The sequence below is a fragment of the Cynocephalus volans genome, chromosome 9 (assembly GCF_027409185.1).
Source record: "Cynocephalus volans isolate mCynVol1 chromosome 9, mCynVol1.pri, whole genome shotgun sequence".
NCBI lineage: Eukaryota > Metazoa > Chordata > Mammalia > Dermoptera > Cynocephalidae > Cynocephalus > Cynocephalus volans.
This window is the reverse complement of record NC_084468.1, coordinates 82718040-82740185: the sequence shown is the minus strand read 5'-3', so window position 1 is coordinate 82740185 and position 22146 is coordinate 82718040. Positions and strand designations below refer to the sequence as shown.

The 22146-nt window shown below is 34.2% G+C and overlaps 1 protein-coding gene across 1 annotated transcript in view; it reads left to right on the top strand.

The window, feature by feature from the left end:
* Positions 1-22146, top strand: part of UNC5C (unc-5 netrin receptor C) — a 344425-nt gene that overhangs the window by 190222 nt on the left and 132057 nt on the right. Inside the window, exon 2 of the mRNA XM_063108393.1 lies at positions 12461-12682. Coding sequence (XP_062964463.1) covers positions 12461-12682 — 222 coding nt within the window. The remainder of the gene's footprint in view (positions 1-12460; positions 12683-22146) is intronic.

The following is a 22146-nucleotide window of genomic DNA, read 5'->3' as shown; positions in this document are numbered from 1 at the left end:
TTGGGAAAATGATATGCTACTAATGTCAGTGAACTGGTTGCATTCACAGAATGTGTTTTCACTCCCCGTGTTTACTGAAGTGGAAGACGGAAAGGATATGCCTTTCTGAAAACGATCATCTGTGCTCAAAGACCTATTTTTTCTAGACATGAGAGCATTTCTGATAAAACGCCTCCTTAACATGAGAAAACCTTGTTATCTGTCCTTTCCACAAGTCATTTGACTCCTTTATATTTGCAAAGATTGTCAATTCCTATTTCTTTTTTGGAGGTTTGATAAAACCAGAGGCCTTGTAGAAAGGAAAAGAGATACTGTTCAAAGAAATTCACCTCCTGTAACAAGAGGCCAGAGCTGGTGCCTCAGTGTTTCTGTCTTTCCACACTTCGCCCTCCTCTACCTCAGCTTACGTTAGTTCATAGTCATTGCTTCATATTATAGATATTATGAAGAAGCACATTATAGGCAGATAAAATGCAAGTTTAGATTTCTGGCTTATGAGAAACAGTGAAAGGTGATTAAATATTGTATTTGAATTGCACTGTTTAGTCTTTTTCTTCTATTCTTTTTGCAAATTGTCTAGTTTTTAACAATACCTTACTCTGTGGAACAGTTAACAGTTTTCAAATTGGTTATACATATTCTTTGCCACTTGTGTTTTGTTGTTTCTCTCCATATTGTGGACAATGATTTGCTGTCTTTTTCTTTTAACTTGTGGAATAGCTTTCACGGGTAATTGAAAACAGTTTTTATAAATGTGTTGGTTGAATAAAATAGAAAGTAATCCAAATAAAAGAGCAATAAGAATATATCATTCTGATCTCTGAAGACACCAGTAAATACCTTATGTATACGCTTATGTATTGAAAAAGTAGTATGTGTATAATTCTCATTTTGACCTCTAACTAATAAAGAGATGTTCCACGAGAAACTCCACAGAGCTGATTACTCATCAGGTTGTTCTCTAATCTATGTGTTGAGTGTTAGTCAAAGGAAATTTCTGCTACTTATTAGCTGTGTGACTCTTGGGCAAGTTAATTGACTACTCTTTGTCTGTTTTTTCTTCTTTAGAATGGAGATAATGATAGTATCCGTGGTGCTATTGAGGGAATTAAATGAGGGAATATATCTAAAGTCCTTAGTGGGGTACCTGGCCTTTTGTAAGTGCTTTATCAGTATTTACTATTTTTTTATAGTGGTTCCAATGTTGTTGCTGACCATAGTACTATAAGAGAATTGTCTTCATGAGCAAGTTTTCATGTTGTAGGACACAGTGTCATGTACAAAGCAGTCAGGCTTACAAAGCCAGAAGGACTTAGATTCCTTTCTTGGCTCTTCCATTAAGCAAATGGATAGTCTTGTGAAACACACTCAAACTTTCAAAACTTAAGTTTTCATCTATGATAAACATAGGGAGCTTTAAAAAGTCATGTCCCACAGGATAGACAAAAAATGAGAAGCCAATATTATTAAATAATGTAGAAAAAAATGGCTTCATAAAGAAAACTTCCCTCACTTCCTCTTAGAAACTGTATGAGTAGCAGTTACTAAACTTAGAAAACACTTCTCTGGCGTTAAAGTGATGATGGAGCCATCATTAAATCTCATGCAGTTTTTTTGCCCTAGAGCTGAACACCCTTGACCAACAAAGTTCCAAGCCTGATCTTTAAATTTTTAAGCAAATAAAAGCATTATTTTTTATTTATTTGTGCGATGTGGAAATAGGTCTAAAGTAATTGGCAACTTGGCAAGTTTTCTTTTACCTTAACAGAGAAAATTCATAAGCAGTGTCATATTTGCAGACTTAATTCTTTATTTCTTAAGTCTTCACTTTTGTCTTCTTCTAAATAGATAACCATATTAAAAATGCTGCTTAATTCTGAGGTCCAATATGATTCCCAAAATAAACTTATTGAGAAGGAGTTCAACTGTACAGTTGGTTAATCCTTTTCCATTTTTTATGTAGAATTTAATTATAGACCCCCAAATAAAACTACCTCCAAATATACAGTAATATTAAATCTTTAAAGTTTAAATGCCTTGAAGAAAGACCAGAGTCCTTGGAACTTTTTGTTTATTTATAAGCTTCTAGAAAAATAACAATTTCATGGCTGCCGAAACATTTTTTCATATTTCAAAATTTACTCTTTATCTGAAGCATCAAGGTGGATTTAGGTCTTGAAAGATGTTTTATCTTAAAAACTGCTCACCTCTTTCAACTTCATGTAAAGATAACAGGCTGGGCTAAAGTGACAAAGAATGCCTTAAGGGGGAACTTTGAATGAATAACTTTGAAGAAAACTATTTTCACCAAAGACTTGTCCAGATTTAATTAGTTATGGGGGTTAAAGGGAGAGAGAGGAAGTTAAAGGCCAGGAGCCTGAAGGGACTGCAGGAGTAAAGTGTCAAGGAGAAGTGAGATCTCCCATGGAGAAGGAAGTGTTGCTGCTTGAAGGTTTAATAATTTTTTGACCAAGTGTCAAGTATTGTGATTTCCAGTGGCAGGAGAGGCAAAATGTGAAACATTAACCGATCCTGTACTTTGCTGGAGGTGATTCATACCCTTACCGTCTTCTTCAGTATATTGGGTATACTATCTTTCAAAAGAATAAATTTTGGAAGAATGTCATTTGCTCCACAAAAAGAATAAAATGTGGGGGTATTGGTTCAAAATCAACATCCTTACTCAACAAGCAGAATTAATCCTTTCCTTGCAAAGTCATAAAATCTGAATTGGTATCAAATGCCACATGGAAACTATGATTTACAAAAAAGACACACGCATGGATCCAGAATTCAAGTACTAGAGGTAAAGATAACAATGACATTAGTAATGATTGATTTTGAATGGGATTGAGATAGGCATTAAAAAGTCAATAGGGAATAAGGCATTACGTGCAGAGTAAATATATGGCATTGAAAAAACCTAAAGGGATGCGTTTATGGAATACAAAATCACCAAATTTGGCTTTGGTGGACTGGTGGTAAATAAACTGGAAATCGTATAAACTTTGGGCCCTGTTACATGGAATACTGAAAGTTTCCAGTAGAAGATGTTATGATTCCACCTTCACTTGGCGGTGCTAATTTAGTGATTTGGTGTAGATGGAATTGAGAGAGGAAAGTCAGGAGCAAGGCAAATCAGTATCAAGGCTCTTGTAATAATCTGAAAAAAAATGATAAGGTCCTCAGCTTGAATGCTGGCGATGAGGAGAGTAGGAGTTGACGTGAGTGAAACAATGTAGAGCTCACTGTCAATGAATTGGGCCTGATGGGGAGATGGGACTTTCAGCTTTTCACCATAAGGATGATCTTGTAGTCAGAAATGTTGAGCCGAGTCAAAAGAAGCTAATTTTAATGGGAAGATAAGGTCTTCTGATGCTGATGCAGAGAATACAGTGTTGAACAAAATGGACAAATTTTCTGATCCCATAGAGCTTGGAGTTTTGTGGGAGAGGAAAGAAAAACTAACAGTAAACAAACTAATTTGAGATCATTATAGGTTGTAAAGAGAAATCAAATGCAATGAAATGTTCTTGGAAGGATGCAAGATCTCAATCGAATTGAGACTGGGGGGTCAAGAACCTCTCTTTGGAACACATCTTGAACTGAAACCCAAATGGCAAGAAGGGGATGGAGTATCCTTCCTAGAGGACTAAGGGCAAGCGCCAGTGCCCTATGGTGGGAACGAGTTTGGTGTGTTTAAAGATGCACATAGCAGTCTGTCTGTCTCGAGCATGGTGACAAAAGGACAGGAGGCTTGGAAATGAGACATAGAGACCGGCAGCAACCAGATCAGGTGGCTCATTATTGGCCTTGGTAAAGAGTCTGATTTCATTCTCGGTCAATGCAAAGGCATCGAAGGGTTTTAAGAAGCAGGGAGGTGGAGTGGAAGGTTGTGTGTGTGACATGATCTGATAATTGAAGTCACTGGTGTGATTAGATGCCCGGGGGAGAGACTATAGAAGAAACCTTAGTAAGTGAGTATCTCACTATATTCAGGCAGCAAAGAAGAAAGAGAAAGGTCGAAGAGGTAGGATGTGAAGCAATATAGTGCTAATTCACAGTCCCCAAGAGAGAAGGAAGTTTCCAAAAGGAAAAAGTGGTGCAATGAAGTCAAGTGTCAGATGAGGCCAAGAGGCTGAAGAGACGGTGTATCAGGTGTATCATATTATTTCCCACGCATGACATGCCTTAGATCCAACTTCAATTATGCAGTTGGAATCATTTAGTTGACGTTAAGTCTTGCATGGAAGATAGATATAATATTTTTTTAATGTGGGAACTGGATCCCTGCTTATAAACACTAAAGGAACACCTTTTTAATTTATTTAAAGTTTAAATTTAAAGGTGTATTTTGTACAAGTATTTTTTCTAAATTCTCATGATTTTGGTTAATAGAGTAATTCCAATACACTTCTCTCTTATCCTGTAGAACCTCTTTGGAACCTCTGCAGAACCTCTGTAGGAATAGCAATGCTAATTGAAAAGGAAAAAAGAATAAAAACCTCTGAAGTCTATGCCAGGTGCTGGATTAAGCATGGGTCATGCAGAAACAAATAAGATAATCATGTTCCTTTACCTTCTGAACTTTCCATCTAGTGGGGAAGAAATGTGAACAAGAGAGGAGCACAGAGCAATGAGAGAAGATAGCAGGGGATTCAGCCCAGGATGGGGAGGTCTTCAGAGGAAGGAGTGTTTAACCTGGTACCTGAAGAATGAGTAAGAGTTATGAAAGAGGATGGGCATGAAATGGTGGGGAGTCTGATGGTGTAGCTTGGCCAGACTACAGCCCCCAGTTATTCAATGAAATACTAATCTAGGTGTTGCTCAGGGAAGCCTCAATTCTGCTTTTAAAAAGACCTTTCAACTGATTGAATCAGGCACACCCAGATTACCAAGGATAATATCTCTTATTTAAGGCCGCCAATTACAGATTTAATTACATCACAAAACACCTAGATTAATATTTGATTGGATAACTGGGAGCTGCAGCCTAGCCGAGTTGACATTTAATATTGAGCATCAGAGAGAGTTTTCCAGGAAAGAGATCAGCATGTGTCATGTAAATATATTATAATATTGAATTTTCAAATCTTTATTAGATTATTCTATATGATAAATCATTCTTATTAGTTAACTAGTAAGAGTTAACCCTAGGATTATGTTGTCTTATTTATCTGTCAATAATTATTTAATTTCTATAATATTACTCTGGGATATTTTTTTATTCTTCAAATTCCTGTGGTTCATGATAATAGTATAGGATTTGCAACTCAAAACATTAATAGAGAATAAAAAATGGCTGAACTTTTCCTTAATTCACTGTGTAAAACTCTCTACATATTAGCAAACCTTTCTAACATCCTAAAATTAAGCACTTTAAAGTGAAAGTCAAATACTAATCAAGTATCAATCAATTATACACGTGCTGTTTACATAACCAGACTAATAGACCAATTTCTATTTTAAATTCAGATTATCATAAATTTAATGTCTCCTATCTCATGATTTGTTTCTAGAAGTAAAAAGACTTCATTGAAAGCTACAGCAGCTAGGACAAGGTGATCAACAAATATTCATTTTTGAACAAAATGTTAGAAAGATAAACTATGTTAGTCAACTATGTTAATTCAAAGTTAGAGATCAGAGAGATGAAGAAATTAGGGCAATGGAAAATAGGAGAAAAATGAGATGAAGCCAGGAAGAATTAAGTAAATGCTGTATACTTGCAAGTAACATGATCTGTAAACACAGGTTTTAATGGAGCCATCAAGTAATTTTTATGGAGTCAGGATCATTGATTTGGAAAGGTTGAACTTAGTAGAGAAACCTGTAGTGGTTATTCTAAGCTGAAGCAATAGGTTGCACATGGAAATATTTAATTTCTCTATCTCTTAATTTGAATAAAAACTCAAAAAACACAAAAAAAATGTAAGTCATCCATAATCTAGAATTTGAAAAATATGCTTCAAATAAAAGGTAAAAGTTTCCCCTAAAGCCTCCAATTCTTCTCCCCAGAAATAATGGGTGTTAATATTTTTGTGCATCAGCCTATGCTTAATCTTTTTCTTCTTGTGATTGATTGATGCAGCCACCTGCACACACACACACACACACACACACACACACACCTAAAATGGCACAATTCTATACAAACAAAAACTTGTTTACTTGCTCAGTAAACAATGGATGTCTTTCTAGCTCAACACATATAAATCTGCCTCCTTATTTTTATTTTATTGACTGAACAGTGTACCCTTGGTTGCATGTTTCAGAAATTATTCAACTATTCTTCAGTTGATAGTCAGTTGTTCTCAGTCTCATTCAAATAGTTAATTCCAGCTGCCTTTTGTTGTTGTAATACATCATGTACTTTCTTAAATAAACAATGCTATAGTGAACATTTTAGTACATGTGTATTCACATTTTGATGTTGTTCTGTCTGTAACGTGGATTCCAAGAAGTGAGATAGCCTATTTGGAGGTATTCAGAGATTTAATTTTTATTTATATTGTCAAATTATCTCACTATGATACCCGTTTGCATTTCAGCCAATATAGGCAAATGTACTTTTCCTCAGATCCTCAAAATCATTCAGTATTTTTTAGCTAACCTGATAATCAAAAAGAAACTCACCATCTTGCTTTACATTTATTATTTGATGAAGGGAATAAATGTGCTTTTAAAAATTTATTCTTAGAGCACAATATGGCTACATAGCAGAGATAAGGATGATAGGCAGGATAAAACTTAGTAGGGTTTTATATTAGTAAAACACAGAAGTCATGAAGGCTTAAACTGGCAACAAAGGAGGTGCCTTTGTTTCAGAGGTAAGTGCATGTCAGATAGCGTGGTAACTTAATATCACTGTTAATAATGTATGGGCGGTAATTTGGCAAGTGTTTCTTTAAAAGCAAAAAATAAAAAGTTTTTACTTTTGAAGTTAGAAATCATTCAGTATTTCCAAATGTGTAGTACATTTAAGACATTCTAGATTCAACTACTTGAATTTAAAAGATGAATCCATTAACATGTTGCTTAAAATATAGACCGTAGTCTTTGTCTTCCAGAGGATATTTTAATCAAAACATTGAAAATAAGCTGGAGTCTCATTCAAATAGTTAATTCCATCTGCCTTTTGTTATAATATATCATGAATTATCTCTCTGATGGATGGGTATCCAAATGCAGATAAAATTAGCTTTGCAGTCATTCATTTTAAATTGCTCTTGAATCATTTGGAAGTAAATTCCATTTCAGAAGAATACGCTTCAGGTCTCAGACAAAGAGATAATGGTCCTATATTTTATGATATAAGCAATAATAGTTTAAGTCTTATGATTCAGAAATATAGAAACTTATGTATTAAGTTGATGAAAATTAAGGCTTGATATATAGCAATAAAGCCAGCAACCTAAAGCTTCCTAGATTGATGTTCATAGCATAATATTTTCCTGTCAAGAATTAAGTGGAATGAAAGTCTATAAAAATAATACATGGCACAAAGCTTTCTCTTCTTGTATATAAATGAAAAAGCAAAAGCCTATATAAGATAACAGAAAAGGAAATATGAGAGATTTACTGTTATCAAGATAAAAATGACACTGCTGTTGGAATGTCATTATCAAATAATAGTAGAAAGTGGATAATTAAGTCACATGTTAGAGATGGATAAAATGAATACTAATGTTACATCTAAATAAAAAAAGGCAATTACAGCTTTAAGTTAATACTGAATTTAATGTACAGAACAAAAGCAACTTCGGAAATTTTACTTTGTTAATTTGAATGAACTATATGTAGAAAACTTGTTTAGCAATTTAATTAATCAAGTAATTTTTCCCAGATAGCACAATGCAGTCAATATCAGCAGCTGGGGTGTGCATATATACAAAATATAATAATTTAGGATAACTGTAGCATGTTGCCAGAAATAAGTTGACACTCTGAAGTTGCTGTTCACAAATGGAGTTTCTGTTATCACCCTGATATCACTCCTTCGGATATTTATGTTAAGAAATGAAGTGATAAGAGGATGCACTCTCTGATTTTCCTGCTGAAAAAATCAAAATTGTTCTTTTATAACTTTTGCAGCAGGACCTAAATAGTATCAGAAAGCTGGTTTTTTATATAGTAAAGTGAATTGCATGCTAGGAACTGATCTACCAGCTCAAGGTAGAATCTCAAACTTTCTTATTTCCATGTATTCAGCAGTCCTCTAGTGCCCTGAAAGAGTTAGCCTCAGCGTGGCAGAGATTTTACTTGTTTTGGATCAAGCCAATGGACTCTGAATTAAATACAAAGTGAAGGCCTTGAACAGATAAAATCTCACACCTTCACTTTCTCACCACTGCAAACACACTTGCTTAGAGGATGGATTGGAGCCTGAGTTTCTCAGTCTGAAAAACCATTTTTCCTACAAAAGATCTAATCACCATAAAAAGCTGGGAAATGCCAAAAATGTTCCAAAATGAATATCCACTAAGAACAGTGTAATTTCATTTTTCAGACTTATGAGGTGGAATGCTCAGTTAACTGATGTTTGTAGATAGGGCCGGCTTCATGGATTTGTGACCTGTACTGTCACACAAGAACAGTGCTTGGTTTAATGTCCTACTGTCACAATTTCAGAATTCTTAATAAATTTTTAACCAGGATCCCTGAATTGTAGATATTAATACAGTTATGACATCTTATATTTGTATATTAATTTGAGGCACTATAAACTCTAAAATGCCTTGTGAATCTTTTTGTTTTTTTATCTAAGTTGCCATTAGTATAATATTCATGATTTTACAAGATTTTTATTGACCTCTTATAATGTACCTGGCACTATGCCAGACTTAAAGAAAATGACAGTGAGAACAGCACAGTCCATGCCTTCAAGAGCTTTCATTCTAGTGTTAAGAATTTGTTTCATATTTCTAGTTTTTTGAAAATTGGTGATATCTGAATAAAACTGGTTACCAAAGTAGAAAAGTAGATTCCTCCATATATGTGAGAGGCAAATGCATAGTGCACAGGAGATAAATATTCATGGAGAGTAAATGGCATTTATAGCTCATCATTTTTTCCTTGTTAAGTACATATAGATGTAGCCATGCTGGTTATTTATCAGCACCACACTCTACCGAGTGAGCCACGGGCCGGCCTCACATGCTGGTTATTTAAATACTCAAATGTTTTTCTGTTTTATTTTGGTTGACACAGAATTGGTTTTATCATTTAATTTTCAAAACTTACTCTAGAAAATTTTTCATAAAAAATTTCATAAGAAGACAATTTCTAAAATACCACTTTATCTGGAAATTAATGCCAACACTCAATATTTGTGTATAGAACAAGAATCAGAAAGTGGTCTCAGGGTGCCTCACTTGATGGTGGGGAACTTGTTATCTGGACCAGCTCCCGTGGTTGAGTAAGGTGCCTAGGCCATCTGTTGCAAGTGGAGCAGGCGAGAATTTCACAGGTCTGAGATTCCGCTGATAATCAGTACATTTGCATTTTGTCATAGCTATGCCACTAAACATATCTACTAACTCAGGATCTTGAGTTTTCTTTGTTAATGTCATTCCCAACACCTGAATTGAGTATTTGATGTGATATGCCATATCGCCTTATGTGAATTCATTCAAGACATAGACTTGGACTTACTGTATGAATATTCTAAGAAATATTAATAAACTAATATGTTGTGGTTGGTTAAAGCATCTCTAGATCAACTTCAAGAGATGGGTTCTGCAGAAACTAGAATGATATATAAAAGAAACACTGGATTTATCACATGAAAAAAACTTTTCAAATGATAGAAATCATTCCTTAATAAGTTGCATTTTAGGTGTTGCCAAACACCTTGAAAAGTCAATACTGTGTGTAGCCTCAAACCAAGACATAGCTTTATTTCTCAAAATTAAAGAAATATAAAGTTAGTTTGCCCACATATTTTCTAAATGCATTACTTTTTTGTCATATTAATTTACGAGAATTTACTAAAAATATTGACTCTCATATTGGATCACAATATAAAGCCCAATTTTCTTCTATCTTGAAACACAATCACTTAGAGAGATTGAAAACAAATGAATGGGCAAAGACATAAAATGCAAACACAAACCAAAAAGAAAGCAAGGAGCACAATGCATTACTTTTTTACCCTGGCACTTAACGGAGCCCTTTTTGACTTGAAAACATGTATGACAGTTTTAGCTTCCATTAGTCATCTCAGTAGATTGCAATAAAATAATCAGAAGAAAGAAATACATGCTTTGGCAAGGCAGGGTAATCAATTTTTAGTTCCTCTCTATGTAGTCTTTCTATAAGATGTGAACATGTAAGTACTTTTGCTACATTATTGAATAAGGTAAGATAATGTGCAGTCATCTGGTATCTTGCAATAACTCCTTTTAAAGGAACAAATTTCGCCTTCTAGAACAATGGCTGAAAGAAAGAATTTTTATACTCTGCATAATTTAATAAATGTATAGTTATTAAATGGGTTCACATTTTTGTGTATACAAACATACACCAATAATAAAAAAGTAAAATCTAGTTGACCCTCTGCCTTCATGAATAATAACAACAATAAATATCCACAATAAATAAAAACAATAGATAACCTTTGAATCATATATTTTGTGGAGCTTTATTGATTATCAGCACTGTCCATCATCATATATAACAGTAAGTGCTTTAAGAAAAAAGAGGTTGAATAAAGCCTTTAAGACATCAGTTTTGTGCTGATGGATCTGTCAATAGTTAGTTTCTCATCCCTTTGCCTTTCTGAGCTATGTTTATTTAAGCCGTCTTGAACATTCTTGCATATCGACTAGAGGAGCTAAAATTGATGGAAACAAGATTATTCTTTAGTAAGCTGACAGTTTGGGTCCTTGATGTTCAACAATGGAAAAACTAAAAATGATGCTCTGCCAGAAGAAAGCAAATTAAGGAGATAAAGCGAGAAAGAAAGCTAGGTAGAGGAAACATTTACATTCCAGTGTCAGGAATTTATCATCGTGGAGCAGCTTTGAAAGTTAGTTTTGTCTGTGATGCAAGTGAAACCAATCTTTACCACCAAACAGATAGGCAGAAACTGGGCATCCTTCCTATTTGACAGCTCTCCCATGACCTGGACGAAAAAGGTCCCAGGCCAGATTTCTTAGTGGACAGATGTCTACTTCACCAGTGGCTGTTTCCAAAACAGGGCAACAACTACAGGAGTAATGAAATGATTTTCAAGGTAACATTTGAGCAACCAGTCTTTAAGTACCAATATTGTATCCCATATTTGCTACTGAATATATGCACTTCTAAAGAACTTGTAAAAATTTTTAATTGTGACCTATGAGCTTTAACCTTACATATTGGCCAAGGGTATTTAATCAATTTAGGGAATTAATAATAGTGTTGTTGTCCTCTATCCTTCAAAGGAAGATACTCGCCAGGCTTAACTTATTTATAGTGTATTGGAAAGACTCCTTTTACCTTGACTTTCATAAAACATGGTAGTAGGTTTTATTAAAAGGCATTCTATGATATTTTATTTTTTATTTGGAATCCAAGCTAAAGAAAAACGTACCTCAAAGTATGCAAATATCTAAAGTGGTTTTTAGGTTTTGTTTATTCAGTGGTGTTAGAACATCAGGGTGGGAGCAATATGTTTGACAATTTTCAGCTCTATTAAAATAAAACTATTGTTCTTCGTGATAACACTCAGTGATATTCTAATGAGGATGGGTTTTACTAGTCATGTAACACCAGATGACATTTGTGGTATAGTTTCAAAATAAGACCAAACAGTATTTTTAGACTGTAAGCTGTACTATGGCTCTACTATTGGCTAACTTGATGCTATTATCTGTATTTCCAGTGCTTAGCATAATTCTGAGCTCAATAAATATTTTTTGACTGACTGAATGAATGAATATTTCACATAGTGGCATCTTTTGAAAATAACAGTAGATTTGAATCTAAACATAAAGTTTCTTAATTCATGTTTCTAGTCTTTCTACTCAACTCCTTGCAAAGGATTTCAAGTTTATCTATGAGCCTTATGCTTTTCACACAAGTTTTTCTAATGAAGTTGCTTTTGCATTTGTCTGCTCACAAGAGTAGCATGTGATGGGAAGTGTAGTAATACAAATATATTGGAAAGATCACGTTTTTCAAGTGAGACAATCCTGAGTTCTGGTCCCAGTTCTGCTATTTACTACCTGTGTGCCCAGGGCAACTTATGTATCTGTCTATCCTCCCTGGTGTTGAGTTTTGCCGTGTATAAAAAGGAGAATAGTAATCCAGATCCTTAATTCCTCAACCAGTCAATAGACCTAACATGCGGCTTGGCACATAGCAGGCATTTAAGTCACTTAATTAGTTTATGAGAAATTATTTTTAAATGAACAGCTAGTACAAGGCAAGTTGTAACAGTGGTTTGACCATTTTCCACTTTCTTCTTGTTTCATAGACGATGACTTTTTTCATGAACTCCCAGAAACTTTTCCATCTGATCCACCTGAGCCTTTGCCACATTTCCTTATTGAGCCTGAAGAAGCCTATATTGTGAAGAATAAGCCTGTGAACCTGTACTGTAAAGCAAGCCCTGCCACCCAGATCTACTTCAAGTGCAATAGTGAATGGGTTCATCAGAAGGACCACATAGTAGATGAGAGAGTAGACGAAACTTCCGGTGAGTTTTCCATGGCATTTTGGATTTCAGTTCAAGGTTCACTTAGTCACTACTTTGGCCTGTCCTCATGCTGGATTCAATTAGTAAAATTGAAAATGGAGTTGTTATCCTTGGGTAAAAAGTTTTGAATTGCTTTGGTTAAGATCTGATGATCTCATTCCACACATTGCAAAGTAAAATGTGATGAATAAATCCTGACTTGATTCCTGCTGGACTACATGAAATTAAAATGTGGTTCATCCTTCAGAAAATAAATAATGTGAATGAATGGTATGAATTAATGTTAAATGCCCTAGTCAAAGATGTCCTTAAATTGCACTTGTGTACTAGTCATATCTAAATATCCTGAGATCTGAGGAGCATGTTCAACTAAGGAAAAATTGTACTTGTTTACATCACTGTCAAATGTTAATTCATATGCATAGTTACCCCTTATACATTTCTGAGGAATTTGTAAATGTTGTAGATTCAGAGTATTGTAAGTTCCTAACTTATGATCAAAAACGAATCCTTATTTTCTAACTGTTATCTACAGTTAAATTGAGGGTGACTGAGAACAGTGACAGTGGGGGATCCAGGAACAGAAGTGGCAAGTGTAGCCACTTTCTGGATGGTTCTTGCTCAGAGCATCTTGCCCTTGGCATAATTCAAACTCCTGACCTTATTACTTTGTAAATATCACCTTAAAGAGAAAATACTGAAGGCATAGAAAGGATGAAGTCGATTCTGTGGGATGTACATTGCCTACAAAGAAAACTTTCTTGATAGTAATTCTTTATCCCCTGATGGATAACTTAAGAAAGTTGTGGGATCTCCTAGAATTCTTTTCAATTAGAAAAATACGTATCTTTCTATGGTGGTTTAAGTGTTTTTTCTCTTCAGTAGGGAGAATGACTCTTTGGACTTTCAGATCCTTTTCACATCTATGATTTTATATTAAGATATATTTTAAGTATTAAGACTTTGTTCATTAACATTTCCAAGATAGTGACAAATATGACAAAAATATAAGCATTTAAATACTTTTGTTATCCCTTATAGATACCTCTTTGTACTAAACTTGATACATGTTTTTGAAAACCAAATTGTAAATAATTCATATTTGTGCCCAAGTGTTGGATTAATGAGGGGTGAGTTGAGATCAGCACTTGAACAGGATCTGCTTTCAATGTCCCTGACAACATAAATAGCATATTGAGGAAATAGAACAAAAAGAAATAGAAAAAGCCGTGAGAGGACTGAGAAGAGGCAACTTTTAAAAAAGCATTTGGGGCATATACTTACATAACATAAATGGTTTTATAAAATCAGGTGGCAGCTCTACATAATTGCTTGTCAATTTGTGAATCAATATGCTCATTGCATGCAAGCTGATGAGTGCAGAAATAACTGGGTATCCAGTTGTAGGGTGGCTTACTTCAGGGAATTGTCTCACCTCTTGGTCTAATTACACAGAAAATAACTCCACCAGATGTCTTCAAAAATCTCAAGTGAGTTGAGTTTTATTTGTTTCAGCTCATTTATTTATAAAGATTTCAAATACATAAGCTTTTAATGATAAGAGGAAAAAGAAATAAATCACAAAAGCTAAAACGAGAGTCACAATATATTTAGGCTTGTCTCTTTTAAATTAATGAAAATGCCTATATAGGAAGATGATAAATAAAAACAAAACTGCACTGATGTCGAGCACATCTGCCAACTTCGAGCTATGTTGGTAACACACTGCTACAGATATACATACGTATATATAGACAGAGAGAGAGAGAGAGATTGGTTTACTTTCTTAAAACATTTGTTTTTTATATTTCTACACAAAGTTATTTAATATTCTACATGCCAATGATTACAACTACCTTTTAAAGTAAATATAAACTAAATTACATGGCATGTTTTCATTCAAACTCAGAATAGCTAGATGAGAACTAAGGGACGATTTGGGAGCTCCAATATTTGCACAATTCTTCAGAGATTCAGGGATGCAGTCAAATGCAGTGTAGCTTTCTGTTAGCTTTCATTTTCATCCAAAACTTTACAAGAAAGCCAGCATCCAGCCAAATGTTGATATACTAGATTGTAAAAAAAAGTGAAAATTTATCATTTATGACCAATGGTGTGATTTTGTATATCTGGAAAACTTATGTAGTTTTAAAAGAAAACATTTGAAAAAAACACCATTAAGAGAATACAGGAAAGTGGCTGATAAATTTGTGTAAACATTAACTCTTCTATGTACAGGTAGCCAATTCAAATTAAAAGGTAATAATAAGGTATCATTTAGCATAGCAATGTAAAAGAACATATATAGATTTAAACTTAACAAGAAATTTGCAGAATTTTAGAAAGGAAAATTTTAAATTCTACTCAAAGACAAAGAGAAATACCATGACTTGAATAAATGGAGATATGTATATTGTTATTGAATAGAAAGGCTGAATATTTTTTAGTCTGCTATGTATAAATGAATCTGTAAGGTCACCAACATTGTATGAAAAATAATTTGTGAGAATAGCTGGAAGAATTTTGAAATAATAGAGTAATAAAAGAACACCAGCTCTTTATATTGTAAAGCTAAAAAAGTTAAGAGTTTCATCTTGTCAGAGGACAAGAAACATAAATTAATGGATTAAAATAGAGACCAAGAAATACTTAAATGCCTAAGGTATTTTAGAATGTGATAAAGATAAGTTTTCCAACCAGTGAGGAAAAGGGTTTATTCAATACATGAGTTGAGACAACAGGGAGACAGTTGAAAAATAGAAAAATAAATAAATAAAGCTTGGGTTCCATCTCATTCTTTATAATAAAATAAATTTTAGATGTTTAGGGCTTAAAGTCATCATCATCATTATCATCATCACGAGGAGAAAATTTTGGCACTTTGTCAGTTGGTTGGTTGGTTGGTTTCATTGATGGGCACAAGCCTTTTCAATTAAGACACAAAATCTAGAAGCCTTACAGGAAGGCATTATTAAACTTGAATATACAAGGCAAGAAAACCACAAACAAAGCCACAAGACAGAAAAGATAACTAGTTATAAGTAGTTATAGTATCTGTGGATACGTATGAGTCAAAGGGCTAATTTAATTAATACATGAATAGCTCTTAGCCATATTGGAGAAAAAGACCAGCAACCCAATGGACAATTGAGTAGAGCTTAAACATGGAGATAACAGAGAAAGAAAGGCAAATGGTAAATAAGCATCTCAGGAGATGTTGTCAAGATCAAAACATTTCTTAGTACACAGTATTCATTAAAGACACATTTCGTTGATGGGGGTAAAAATTGGTACAATCTTTTCAAAGGCCAATTTGAAAATACTATCAGTATTGAAAGGTATTTACCCTTTCAGTGACTAATTACAAATCTAGGAATGATCTAAAAATAAAATTACAAATGTGCACGAAGACTTGTGTGCCAGGTTGTCTATTGCACCTTTGTTGCAGATGTCGGGGACGACTGTTCATCCCTAGTTTGGAATACTGTGATACTTTTTAAAACAATGAGGTTGCTACACATGTGAAGTTGTGGAAAAATCTCTCAGATAAAATTTTACATGAAAACCAAAGTACAGAACATTTTGTGTGATATGTTCCCATTCTGTAAAGAAGGAGGATGCACATACATATTTGTGTATGCATTGGAATTTTCTGGACAAATATACAAGAAGTTGACAGCTTAGAATCTGGGATAAGAGACTTTTATTGTTTGATTTTTTTTTTTAATCCTGTGAATGTATTTTCAAATAATGAAACCTGAATAAAATCCCATACCACTTTATTGCATCTCTTTGCCATCTATCATAAATCTCCAGCCTGGACAAATATTGGGGGGAAATCTGTAGGCCTCTTATATTAGAGCTCTTTGCTTTCCTATGAGATCAGAAACATTGTAGATGGAATTGAAATAGAACCATTTGTGGTTTTTTTCCCCTGAAGCTGGATTCACCTGCAGCCTTGGTCTTCAACTTTCTACTTATTACAGTCGACTATAGTATTGTTGGGGTCTTAGAAGTTCTTAATAGCAAGAAATGTTAGAATACACTAAGTCTTGAAATATATTGCAAATCAGAGAAAATTTCTTGTTATTTAAAAAATCAGAATTGTTCTCAGATGATAGGACAGAGTCATTGCAAACAAGAGGTTTGTTTTTATACAAACCTCAGCCTTAGAATATTTGAAAGCATATTTAGTGGCAATCAGATACACTCCCTTTCAACTAAGAAAAATTAACTACATTCACTAGAATCTCTATCAAAGGTAACTTCACATTGAAAAACTAGAAAACAATAAAACTGAAAAAAGAACAAAAAGGTCTTCTTCAATTCACAAAATTCTTCCTTTTAAGTTATGAAGCCATTAAGTAGACTGTCTTATAAAGAAATATGAAGCAAATGATTATTTGTACTCCCTGAGCAAAGTTATACCATTGATCATAATAAAATGTACTGGTTAAAGATCATTCATCACCATTACTGTTTGCTTTTCTATCATTTAAACCACATTTGCATTTCTTGCATATATGTAATATAAGAAACAGGAAAGTGGAAAGCAGCATATATTAAATGGTTTAGAATTTTTCAATATTCAGAAGATGTTGGTTTGTAATATAGTAATACATACCTATATTGCCTTCCAAATTCCATAGAAATCTTGATCTGCTCAAAATTTTATGGTTATTTTTTTAAGAAAAACTCAGACTCTTGCTTTCTATTTGCTTGAAGTCTTTTCAACTCTTGTTTCCATGGTACTTAAGATCCACCATTTAAAAGCAAATATTTTTCCTCTAAGAAGAAGCAAGGGAGTTTAGAAACCATGATTATTTTGAAATTTTAATAATCCCTGAGACTTTTTCTTTTCATATTTAATTATTCTTAAATTAGCAGAAATTATCAATAGGACCAAGATAACAACAATAAAAAGAGTTGCAAGCCTTATACTGAATACCTGACATGTATTATGTCCTTTAGTCATTTCAACAATCTCATGAGATAATTTCTGGGATCCTCCTTTGTGAATGAGGAAACTGAGGTTCAGCAAAATGAAGAAACTAACCTTCTCCAAATCACATAAAGAGGAAGTGGCAGAACTAGGATACAAACCCAAGGCTCTGTGCTTCCCAAACCTTTGCTCTTGACCCTGTGCCCATTGTCTCCCTAAATTCTGCCTAACTACTGAACACAGAACAGTTGGTCTAAAAAAGAGCCATGCAATACAATTATCCCTTTTCTCAGGAAAAGAAAGTCTGGCTCAGAATGTCAGCTAAATGTGTACCTTTCATACTTTCATCTGCCTTCCTTGCCTTTCCATATGTAGGCCTTTGTGATTCTTTAATGTAATAGCATAAGCTAGTGCTTAGGATTTGATTCTTTTTATTCTTGAAGATCTTTAATATTTAGACAATTAGCAAAAGGTGGTAAGCCTTAAAGAAAAAGAAATTGATGAAGAGAGGCTATAATTGGGCACCAATTTAAGTGAACTGCTTCTACTCAAACATGGAGCTTTCACAGATACATTGTACTCACTCAAGTTCCTGTTTGTTGCAGGAGTGGCACAGTTGAAATTCTTTATCCTCCATATTCCTATTTCAGATACCTCTTCTCTCTATCCCGGCACCAAAATAGAAATCTCAGCTTCATCCCTCACTCCAGCAGCCAGTGATCATCAAAAACTGCCAATTCCTTCTTAAATCATTCTGCTTTTAATTCTTTCTTCTAATCTCCTAGTACAAGCCTTTATTGCATACCTCTTTGATTATTATAGTGGCCTCCTGTACCTTCTTGGTTTTGGCTTTTCTCCTTGGCAGTCCTTTTTCCAGGCAGTTACAGGCCTAAAACACAGGCCCAAGTGACTGTCACTCCTCTTCTCAAAAATACACAGTGGCTTCCCTTTGTCCAGGGAGTGAAGCACATCCTCCTTGGTCTTATCTTCAAAGTCTTCAGTGTGGATAGGTCCTAGTCAAACTTTCTAGCCTTATCCTAATAGTTTCTCCTGTGCCATATGCCCTCTGTGTAGGCCAATTTGGTTTTTCCTCTCAAACTGTGTTCAGCAAATCACCAGTGTCTTATAAGTCCTTAATAGGTGTTATTTTGAAAAACAAGCAAACAAGTAAAAGCTTTGTTTTTCAGGTCAAATAATTATATTCCCCTGTGGAGAAAAGTATAAAGTTGTCTTAGTCTGTTTGGGCTGCTATTACAAAATGCCGTAAATTAGGTGGCTCATAAGCCACAGAAACTTATTTCTCATGGATCTGGAGGCTGGAAAGTTCAAGATCAAGGTGTTGGAAGATTTGATGTCTGGTGAGGGACTGCTTCCTCATTGATGGTGCCTTCTCACTGCTCCTCACTTGGTGGAAGGGGCAAGGGGTCACTCTCTTGCCTCTTTTATAAAGGCAGTTGGGCTGGCTGATTAGCTCAGTTGGGTAGAGTGCAGCCTTGTAACATCAAGGTCAAGGGTTTGGATCCCCATACCAGCCAGCCCCCCAAAAGACAAACAAACAAACAAACAAATTGTAAGGGCAGTGATCCCATTTATCAGGGCCACTCCCCATGACCTAATGACCTCCCAAAGAAGGCCTCACCTCCTAATATTATCACCTAAGAAGTTATTATTTCAACATATGAATTTGGGGGGGCAGACATGAACATTCAGGCCAAATGTGTATTACCACGTGAAAGTCTCAGAAAGTTCCACAATAGAAAAACCTCCTTTGCTATTTGGCAATTGAACTCTTTTTCATAGAACCTCTGTTGACATATCATGAGACTACTGTCACATCAGGATATGATTTAGGAAATGCTGCTCATACATTTTTAAAGGGAAATTAGGGGGAATTTGTGTAAATTTTATTAAATGATGCATACACTCTTTTCTTTACACTTTTGTGTTCTAGAGTCATAGAAACCATGTTACGAGAACTGTGGCAGTCATGTAGTTAAACTTAATGAATTGTTGGCTCTTCGTTAATTGAGTGTATCCAATTTTCTGTTATCTTGAGTTCATGGACCTACTTATGTCATATGGAACTTGAGAAAATAAGTCTGGTCACATCCTGTCCTATTTGAATCTTAGATAATTGAAAAGAACAGTTATCACATCTTCTTTCCCAAGTTAGCTCTTCTCTTCAGTCTAAACATTATAAGCTGCAGAGTGAACTCCATGAAATCCGGGGTGATGTCAGTCTTTTTCACTGTTCCAGTTCCATGCTTAACTTGGTGTTGAGTAATTAGTAGGTGCTTAATAAATATGTGTTGAATGAATTAATTATTCTTCACACCATACTTTCCTCCATCCCACCTCTGTCAAAATCCTACTCATTCCTAAAGAAGAAGCTCAAATGCAATGTTGTCAATGAAACTTTCTATAAAACCCCGTTATAAGTAAACATGTCCTCGGCTTTCTTATTTGTACTTCTATTTTCATTATACTCATATGTGTTAATTGTATATGTATATTAGGTTAATCCATATGAAATTAACAATATTCAACCATTTTCAAGGTACACAAATCATAATTGCTTATCACTCAATATATATTATTTATGAAAGTTATATTCATAGACATTTATATATACAATATATATATAATCTCTGTTTCTTCAACTAGATTTGAATGGTATAAAATGGCTTATATTTTGTATAGTTTCGTCTTTTCTGAAGTTTATAACACAAGGCAGTAAACAAAGGAAATTATCAAAGTTTGTTTTGTGAGATTATAGCTACTCACTACTAAATTTGAGTGACTGAAATTTAGTGAGACGTACCAATTATTTGGAATATTTCATGAATTTGAAGAATACATTAAGATAGCTTAATGTTCTGTAAGAAGAGTTATTTTATACATTAAGTGTACACGTCATACCAATCTTTATTCTCCATGTAAAGTAATCATTTTAAACTCAGTTCTTGTTAACAGAGTGAACATTTTCAAAAGGAAGTTAGGTGGGTTTTGTTCAAATTTTAGTAAATGATGCATAAAATTTTGAAACTCTGTTTGAACTGCATTCCATAATTTTTTATTTGAGTCAGTGGGAGTGTTGCTTTCACAAGAATGGAGCCTCGTATCTGTAATGTAGTTGTCTGCCAATGAAGATAAATGATTCGGGAATATAAATCAATTATTTATTTGATTTCCTTGTCAGAGGTACTTATTTCAATACCAGAAACTAACAATTTTTCTTTTCAGTATGAGTTTGGCCCCAGGGCTGAGTAAATAAAAATAGAAAATTGGTAAGGACCCATGTAGTACATGAAGGCTTTCCACAGAGTCAGTCTGATAACTTCACAAGAGAGTAGTAGCCAGTTAGATCTAACAGATTATCAGTTATCCTGAATTGTATGCCTTTGCCTATTCTTCATTTATTAGTGTTTACAACTGATTAATCCTTATTTCATATTGACTTTATATCTTTATATACCTGGGTTAATACAGCCAACATAATCTCAGCTGTAATTACAAAAACATGGTCAGGTCACAGTTCTAAACTTGGAATCTAGTTTCTGCTTTCACTTCTATTCTTTTGGGAAGATGAGTATCTGCTAACTGAGTGACGTGCATTCACCTACCGTGTATAAACCTGGTTTTTGTTTCTCTTATTTTCCCAACTTAGAAGAAGAGGTGAGTACTTGCAAATTTTTAGGCTGCACATTTGGATTCCTTTTGTTTCTAATCTTGTTGTCATGAAGTTTTTATTATTGTTTGTTTATTTTGGATAATTCTAATACTTGCAAATATCAATATTATAGACCTTGCACATACTCCAAAACACCCTGACTACACCATATTTGCAGCACTATATAATTTTAATTTAATTATATCTCATGGGGAATATTTTTAATGTCTGAGTTGCATACCGTATAGAAAATTTTAATACCATGTATTTATTGAACAGAAATGGCCCAGAACATGATTGCAAAGTAAAGATAAGAAACCATTACACCTTTCAATGCAATTTTAGCATGTTATGTTTCATTAGGGGCAAACAGAAATTTTCTAAAATTACATACATTGGGAGTTTTTAATGTATTGAACACAAAGGAATTCTCCCCTGCCAATTAACACTTAGGGCATGGGTCCTTGTAATATGTTACTCCTTTTTCTTCACACAGCTAAAATGAAAGCATTGATTCATACAATTTAATCAAGAATATGCATATAGGTAGATATGTAAGTATATACATATGTATTTGTGTTTGTGTGTTTCTCTGAATTCAGAAAAGAGAAAATCAAATCCTACCCACCCTCAGGCCCACACAGAGGCTACAATAAGAAGCAGGAGTCTAAGGACCATTCTTCATCTAGATTACTTGCTACCCAAATAGGGCATTTCAGGAGCAAAACTAGCGATTGTGTTGCTATAGCAATTTTGCCATGTGCTCAGCAATCATTGCATATGCTGTAGCTTAAGAGTTTTAATATGCCCACTTCAAAGTGAGAATAGCACAATTGTTAAAAGCTGTAGTGT